General features: G+C 39.6%; 1 protein-coding gene across 5 annotated transcripts in view; it reads left to right on the plus strand.

Moving 5' to 3' along the window:
• The window catches only part of ZNF652 (zinc finger protein 652), a 65,831-nt gene that overhangs the window by 50,766 nt on the left and 6,499 nt on the right, over positions 1-8,566 (plus strand). For all 5 annotated transcript variants that reach the window (XM_089901117.1, XM_089901118.1, XM_089901119.1 and 2 more), the window contains 3 exons: positions 932-1,079; positions 1,439-1,554; positions 2,021-2,165. In XM_089901117.1, the coding sequence (XP_089757243.1) occupies positions 932-1,079; positions 1,439-1,554; positions 2,021-2,165 (409 nt within the window). The remainder of the gene's footprint in view (positions 1-931; positions 1,080-1,438; positions 1,555-2,020; positions 2,166-8,566) is intronic.

The raw sequence follows: 8,566 nt of genomic DNA on the forward strand, positions 1-8,566 counted from the left end.
CTTCTAATATTGCTTTTAACCAGAAGTATTTTATTTAGACACATGTTATGATAGCCTAGACTAGTGATGATCCATAGTACAGGGAACTAGGCAGGACCGCCTGTGTCTCCTACAGATGCCTACGTGAGAGATCTGGAGCTGGGCTCCCCGGGAAAAGGGAGGATGAGACCAACAACTGAGGGGTCATATTAAATTCTGCAAGGGGGGAATGTTTAATAGAGAAAATTAGATTTGGGAAAATATAATAAAATCTCAATAATTTGTGTCAATGAAGGCTCCAAATGCATTCTCTAAGCTACAAAAACATTGGTGTATTTCTACAGATATATAACCATTAATGTACGCTTTATCTTGTTTTTATTTATGTTAATTTAAAATTAGTTTGTATTCTCTGGTAAACACGTATTAACTGCATAGTAACCCACGTGTAGGAAACAGCTGCTCTTGGTAATCCATATATTAAAAAAAAAAAAAACTTGAAGGTTCTTTTCAAAGGTATAATGCTAATTCAGTCAGTTCTTTGACATTAGTGGAACTTTCTTTTTGCCTTACGTTTTGCCGTTGTCTTCATACTCGCAAAGTGTCTCTAAAACAATTCATCTTGGAAAATAGAACATAAGGACGTTGGTGTTGGAATCTGGACTCCGTGGATTTGTTTTGGATTCTGGCCTGTGCCACGAATCTAAAGCACACCCGTTTCATGGGACTTCCCTGGTGGTCCAGTAGTTAGGACTCGGCACTTTCACTGCCGTGTCCCAGGTTCAATCCATCCCTGGTCAGGAGAACTAAGATCCTGCAAGCTGTGCAGCTTGGCCAAATAATAATAATAATAATAATAATAATAAGGCACACCCATTTCAGCTGCCAGTCAGCAGGCGTGGCTTTCTGGAAGCTCCTATAAATAAAGATTATTTCTATTTATCCTGCTCAGTGTGTTTCCTGTAATAAATCATTCAAGAAACTCTGGTCCCTTCACGAACATATCAAGATCGTCCATGGATATGCAGAAAAGAAATTTTCCTGTGAAATTTGTGAGAAGAAATTCTATACCATGGCTCACGTACGGAAACACATGGTTGGTAAGTCTTTTCTGTTGCTTTTCTCGTACACCTATAATTTTCCCTTGTTTTTTGGTGTGTTTTATACTTTGGATTGGGCAGGATATGAGGAACTGCCTTATTTGAATCAGTTTTGACTTGTTGAAACTAAATACAACATGTCTTCGGTAAGCATCACCAAATTGGATGGTAGAGTCTTCCACACCCAGGTTTCTTTTCAACGTTGTTATTTTTTCCTTCAGAACTTTGCCGTTAAAGCCTCACAGATTAGAGAACAATCAATTAAGATGGCAGGACCGCCTTACAGTAGGACATATCTCTTTTCCCATTTGAGCCCTTTGGTGGACTGTTTTTGAGCATAAGTGCGTTCTGTGTTGCAGCACACACGAAAGACATGCCATTTACCTGTGAAACCTGTGGAAAGTCATTCAAACGCAGTATGTCACTCAAGGTGCACTCCTTGCAGCACTCTGGAGAGAAGCCCTTCAGATGCGAGGTAAGGCGCGCGCTGCCCACCAGGCCCAGGCGCGGGGGCTGGCTTGCGTTGACGTGGTGAGCCGTGGGAGAGAGGCGTGCCTCGTGCAAGGCACAAGGCTGCGTTTCCACAGAGCCGTCAGACCCGTGCTCTGAGCGTCGCGTTATCTCACTGCTGGATAGAGAGCGGTCATTTTTAACGCAGAGTTAACTCAACTTAGATCAGGTTAGGTTTGGGAATAACACGTGACGAGTCATTTTACTTTTCTCAGTAATTCAGAGAAGTTAGATATACTTCAGGGATAATTATTTGGGAAATTTTCCCTTTTGTTATAACTCAGCTACGGAAATATAGCAGAGCCAAATAGTTGACACAAGCAGGTTCTATTCTGAGTATGAAAAATATACCTAATCTCAGGCTATGTAGGGTGGGCGCAGGTAAAGCTGCTATGCTTGGCATTCAAAAATCTCCACTGTGTCCAATGCAGAACTGTGACGAAAGGTTTCAGTACAAGTACCAGCTACGCTCCCACATGAGCATCCACATTGGGCACAAACAGTTCATGTGCCAGTGGTGTGGCAAGGATTTCAACATGAAGCAGTACTTCGACGAACACATGAAAACACACACTGGTAAGAATTTCTTGGGAAAGGTACAGATATGTCTCAAGCACTTGTTAATGATCACCTGTGAGTCTGTTTACTTAAAGTTCTAAGCCACGAGTCTGCATTCTAAGTGCAAATTCCGCTTTAAATAAACCTGATATATAAAAATACAAATTTATAATACCGAAAAGTTAGGCTTTCATAATTTTATTTATTTAAAAAAGGATTGTTAGTGCCTTTTAACTGTGGGTTCCTTCAAGATGATGGACTCTTTATTTGGGACACAGGATCTCCTGAAATTGTATGAAAATTGTTTTGCATATGTGTCCATGTTATTTTTCTAAGGAAAGGGTTCTGGGTCTTTAAAAAATGGAGGCCATTTTTTTTTGGTTTTATTTATTTATTCTATTTTTGGCTGCGTTAAGGTCTTCATTGCTGCGTGTGGGCTTTCTCTAGTTGCCGTGAGCGAGGGCTACTCTTTTGCGCTGTGCGGGCTTCTCATTGCAGTGGCTTCTCTTGTTGCGGAGCACGGGCTCTAGGCGCGCGGGCTTCAGTAGTTGTGGCACGCGGGCTCGGTAGTTGTGGCTTGTGGGCTCTAGAGCGCAGGCTCAGTAGTTGTGGCGCATGGGCTGAGTTGCCCCGAGGCATGTGGGATCTTCCTGGACCAGGGCTCAAACCTGTGTCCCCTGCATTGGCAGATGGATTCTTATCCACTGCACCACCAGGGAAGTCCCTGAGGACATTGTTTTTAATAGGATACCCTCTCAATATTCTTAAAGTTTGATTGGATTTTATTTACCAAAATTCACTACTTTTTACGAACACATCCATCAAATGAGTTTAAGTAGTATTTTAACTACATTGTGTTTTCAGAGGTATATGCTTCATAGCGTCGATTTGAGTCTTGAAAGCATTGGATCATACAGCCTCCAGGAAGCTAGTTAGAATAATAGCCCCCTGTAAACACTGGGGCATTGTACGTCTGTCTTATCTTGATGCTCTGGAATTAGCTGTCTTGGCACAAATTGAACAGTGTGAAACATATTTCAAGTTTCTAAATAAAATCTAATCACAGGATTCTAGGTTCTATTAGTCTACAGAGTAGCAGAGCCAGAAAGAACCACAAGACATTATCTTCCTTAGCCTGCTTAACTAGTGGTGAGGAAGTTCTGCCCGTAGCTGCGCCCCTGTAGTTCCCATCTCTATTAAGTCCAAAGAAAAACACCTGCCTGGTGGGCTTCTTTCCCATTCAGAGCAGGACCTCTGATTTCAAGGAATAAGCTAGAGGAAGAGCCATGAGAGGAGTTTACGTAAATTACATCTCAAAAGGTAGTGATAACTTTGAAGCCTAAGTGGATAGCAGGATATGTCAGAGTATTTTAACAAATTCTCCTCTTAAAATCTGGTGGCTCTTGGATAGGCTTTTAGTTCTGAGTAGCATTTAGGGTGCAGTTTTCTGTTAATTCAGCAGGAAACTATGGAACTAGACAGAAAATAAGTTTTTTTGAAGGCAGAAGCTGTGTCATATTTACACACGGTGCTTGGCACATAGTAGATGCCCAGTAAATGTTTGTCTCAAGATTGGAAGGAACCTCCACCACTTAAGCCTCTGCGCTCACCTTCTCTTTTCTGCCCGTCTCCCTGTGCTTCTTCCTCCCGGGTCCCCCCTCTCTCCTTCTCCTTCTGCGTTTCTTACTCTTTCTTCTTTCCCCTTTGTCCTTCTTTCTTTCTTCAGGCCCTTGAATGTCCATAATATGAAACTGAAGTGTACATTTTGTGATTAATGTGTAAGTTGAATAAAACTTTATGTTAAGTATTCTTCTTTGACCAAATAGGCAAGCTGAACATTCCCTGTTTCCTCTAAAGGAGTACAGCCACCTAAATTCACTTAAGTTTTTCTTTTTCTCATTAAAAGTAGTAGTACATACTTATTAAAGTATATTAGAAAATATGGAAATTGAAATGATCTATAATCTTATCAATGAGAGGTGACTACTGTTAACATTTTAGCACATATTTTTTTAATTCTATAGTTTCTTAATATACATATAGATACTATGCATAAGTGTTTATACGTTCATGTATATAGTAACAAAACAAAAATTGGGTCTTTACGCTCTGTTACAACCTGCTTTTTATTTTACTGTATTATGTCATTAACAGTAATATCATTTTAATGGTTGTATAATAGTCCTTCTTATAAATTAGCTGTAATAATAGCCATCATTTATTATGCACATATATGCTGAGTACTATCTTAAATACTTTACATACATTATCTCATTTAATCAGTATAACCTTTACAGTGGTCCTGTTAAGGATGTTATCTCTATTTTATTTAGCCAGTTCCCTTTTGGACATTTAGATGATTTCTATTTCCAATTTTTCTACTGTTATAAATAATACTGTGACAAACAACTTTATGGCTAACACAGCCATGATTATTTACTTAGGATAAATTCCTAGAAATGGGATTATTAGGTCAAAGGGATGTGTATAGTTTTAAGACTTGGTGGTATGTATTGCAAAATAGCCATCCACATACACTCTTACCAGCTGCACGTGAAAATACCCATTTTCCCAACCCTATCCAATGCTAAATAAAATCATTGTTGAATTAATAGGTGAAAAATGGTTTCTTACGGTGTTAATTTGCACTTAATTGCTAAGTAAGGTTGAACATTTTTTTTCACATGCTTGTTGGGTATCAGTATATTTTCTTTTCTGAATTGCTTGTGCCTTTTCTGTATTCATCTTGCCATTGCAGTGTTTGGCTTTTTCTTATTGTTTATGATAGCTCTTTATATATATAGCTCTTTGTATATATTTATATATATGGGACCTTGTCTAACACCGATATTAAAATCCTTTTCCCTGGTTTGCATCTGCCTTTTAGTATTGTTTGTAATGATCACACTGGGAAAGCGCTGGATGGTGGAGTTGGACACACCTGGCTCTGCCGCTCACTAGCAGTGTGACCTTAAGTGAATCATGCAACCCCTGTAGGCCTCTGGTTCCTTGGTACTTAAATAAGGATTACAATAGTACCTGAAAGGATCCGAGAAGGGTTAGCTTTTAAAGAAGAAAAGGGATAGGTCTTTCAAGGCTGGATGAAACCACACTTAGAGTATGTTTTGGTGGGGGTTAAGGCCATTGCAGGAACTGACACTGATTGGGCTGTTTCTTTGCAGTTAAAGAGAAGTGAGGTAGATCTTATCTAGGGAAGCCGACCAGCCCTCAGGCAGGGTTTCCTGGGATGGTGTGGACATAATTGTCGATTCTCTTTGTACCAGGCACAGTGCTAAGTGCCGAGGGATACAGGATGAATTATGACCTGCTTCTTGCCCTCAAGGGGCTTACAGTCCAGTGGTAGTGATGATGATAATAGCAGCACTAAGATGCACCGAATGTCTGCCACGTACCAAATACCGTTCTAAGCGCTTTCCTTGAATTTCTGACTTACCGCAATAACCTGTTATTATTATCTTCACTTTTCAGATGAGGCTCAGAGAGAAAAGAACTTGTCCAAGGCAGTCTGACTCCAGAAACACATACTTAGTTACTCTGATACAAACTTAATGAAGCAAGTAATAAAATGGAGGGATACGCAGGACATGATGAGGGCAAAAAGCACCATCCCAGAGTCTGGTTCTCAGCTTCCAGAATTTGTCAGTGTACCCAAGCAGATGAGGGTCAGAGGGATTGATCTGTGCTAAACAATCTGAATAATATGTAAATAAAGTTGCTAATTTACAGTGAAAAGCCTGAGTGAGTGACAAGTGCTTCCGAACTCTTACGTTCTTTGGTCTGAATATTCTTTGCCTGAAATAAATTTATATGAGAAGCTAAATTATAATCACAAGATCATCAGGGACAGAAAATTACAGCAAAGGAAGGTAATTGAGTGATCTTAATTGTGAGTACCATCCTTCATGGAATCCAAGAAGCCATCGGTTTTAAGACAAACCTCATTTATATATCGCTAAGAAAATGCTGCAAATTAAAGAATGACACGTCACCGATTGTTATGGTATATGTCAGTTTCACAAATGTAAATATTTGGGGGGAAATGCATGTCTTAGAATGAACTAATATTTATTTATAAATATTAATCAAGAATCTACTAAACGGGGCTACTGTAGCGAACAAGACTGAAGTAGTCCCTGGATTCACAGAGCTTACAGTCACGTTGGGGTGGTAGACAGGCAAGGCATTACAGTGGTTTGGCGATGAGAGCACAGTAAGTACAACTAAATGAAGTTGGTTAGAGTTTGATGGATTGGGGGAGGAGGGGAGGCAGGGAGTATAATGAGACACGATACTGGAGAGCCGTAAGCAAGTACCGCATCACAGAATGAGCCGTGTAGAAAAGTTTGAGCTTTATTCTGAGGACAGCGGGACGTTCTTCAGCGGCTTTAAGCAGAACGTGACACATCTGAAAGGTCGCTCTGGCTACAGTGTGGAGAGTGGATTGGAGGGTGGGGAGCAAGAATAGAGATGGTGAAGCCAGTCGGGTGGACATTGCAGTAATCCAGGTGAACGATTGTAACGTGATGGTAGGCCAGATATATAGATACACAGATTTCTGATGCTGCTCCAGGATATTCATAAGCAGACTGGGGTGCTTGTGTTCATTGGCCAGATCACTTTTTCCTTTGAAAGTTCAAAAGACAGCTAAGTAGCCGAATTCTTGCTCTTTCTATCTTCCCTGCAGATTCTGTCTTCATTTATTATGTGCGTTCTTCAGACTCATTACGGTACCGTTTCTTATAATTAGGTTAGCTTTATCTGTATGTAAGTTAGGTTACATCATAAGATGTATTGACATATGTGCTTTCTAGTTACCTTGATGGACTTAGCTGTTAGTACCTCCTCCAGCCACCCATTTACTAGCACTTCCTTAAAGTGGGACATTGTGCAGGTGGTTGATTTCAAATGTTACATTTTGATTTTTCCTTGTTTCAGCCTCATGGTAATCTTACCTTGAGGTTTCAGGGAAACCTTATCATGAGTCATTAGCACAGTTAGGAGATGGGGCCTAATGAATAATGAGAGCTAGAGTTGGGTGGGATTGTGGGTTTACGTCTGAGTAGCAAATGTGGAAAACTTGGTAGGACATCAAGAAATGGATAAAAGATTACTAAGTAGTTAAAAGGGCCCGTTTAAATTTGAATACATGGATCTATGGTAGGCCAGTTCTAACAGTTTTTAGTCTTTCTGCGGCAAATCATTATAGCCTAGAAGACTACACATGAGAGATGGATGATGAGAGAGATCCAGGACTGGATCCAGGTTTGAGCACATAACAGAAAGTTACATGTCCATACATTAAGTAAACTGTCAATGAATAAAGTGTCTAGTGAACCTAGGAAGTGATTAGTGAATTAAGTGGAGAATGTTTGCTTGTATTAGACTAATAATTCAAACATTAGGTCCTTAGGCTCTGGTTCCTCATGGCTGTTAGCAATGAAGACTGTTAACTCTGGAGAGTCAAGGAGGAAGGGGTCAAGGGGATTGATAGGTTATCAAACAGGTGTGCTTTTAAAACATTTTATTATACAAGTAAATCATGTTTATTTTAGAAAACAGGAAGTACATATAAGCATCAAAAATAGAGTAAAATGTCACTCATAATCCCATTATCTAGAGATGATCACCGGTAACATTTGTTTTATTTCTTTCCGTATGTTCCTACACGTATTTTTCATTAAAAATGGATAATACCATGCGTACGTGTTCATAACTTGCTTGTTTTACTTAATAGACTATAGATAATAGATTATAGATTTTCATGTTAATAACTACATTTCTATACTTTTATAATATTGTTTTTAATGGCACTCTCCATTAGATGGGCATACCACAACTGACTTAATCAATTCCATTTAACATAGAATTTGAAGTTTTTAATTGGAGGAAATGGATTAAAAGGAAGGAACACAAGCCAGTACAGAATTTATCTAGAAAGATGAGTATGAATCACAGTGAAGAGCCTAGCAGTGGCAGTGATTGAATAATGAAAGGTAGGAAGATAAAAGAAATATTATAGTCAGCAAATAGTACCGGTAACTATGGAGAAAACTGATCCCTCCTGATGGTTCGATTCAGTCTCTCATGGGAAGTGAGGAGAAGTCTGGCTTCCATGGAAGGAGGCAACAGGAGATGTCAGTTTTCAAAGGCAGAGAGAAGAAATAAGGACTACAATATGGATAAAGGGGAGTTTGCTCATAGTGTTAGAAGGAGTCCCAAAGTGGAGGAAAACAGTAAGAAAATAACATTCCTTTGCGTGTTCAGGAATGCACAAAACGTTGAGGTGTGAAGCGCCGTTGTTTTACATGTCTGGCGCCAGACCGCAGAATTTTAAATCCTGCCTCTCCACTGACTGTAGAACCTCCAGCAAGTTTCTTAATTTCCTCCTCTGTAAAATA

This window comes from Delphinapterus leucas, chromosome 19, assembly GCF_059928025.1.
Source record: "Delphinapterus leucas isolate spDelLeu-1000000601 "Yukka" chromosome 19, BTC_Dleu_Yukka2, whole genome shotgun sequence".
Lineage (NCBI taxonomy): Eukaryota > Metazoa > Chordata > Mammalia > Artiodactyla > Monodontidae > Delphinapterus > Delphinapterus leucas.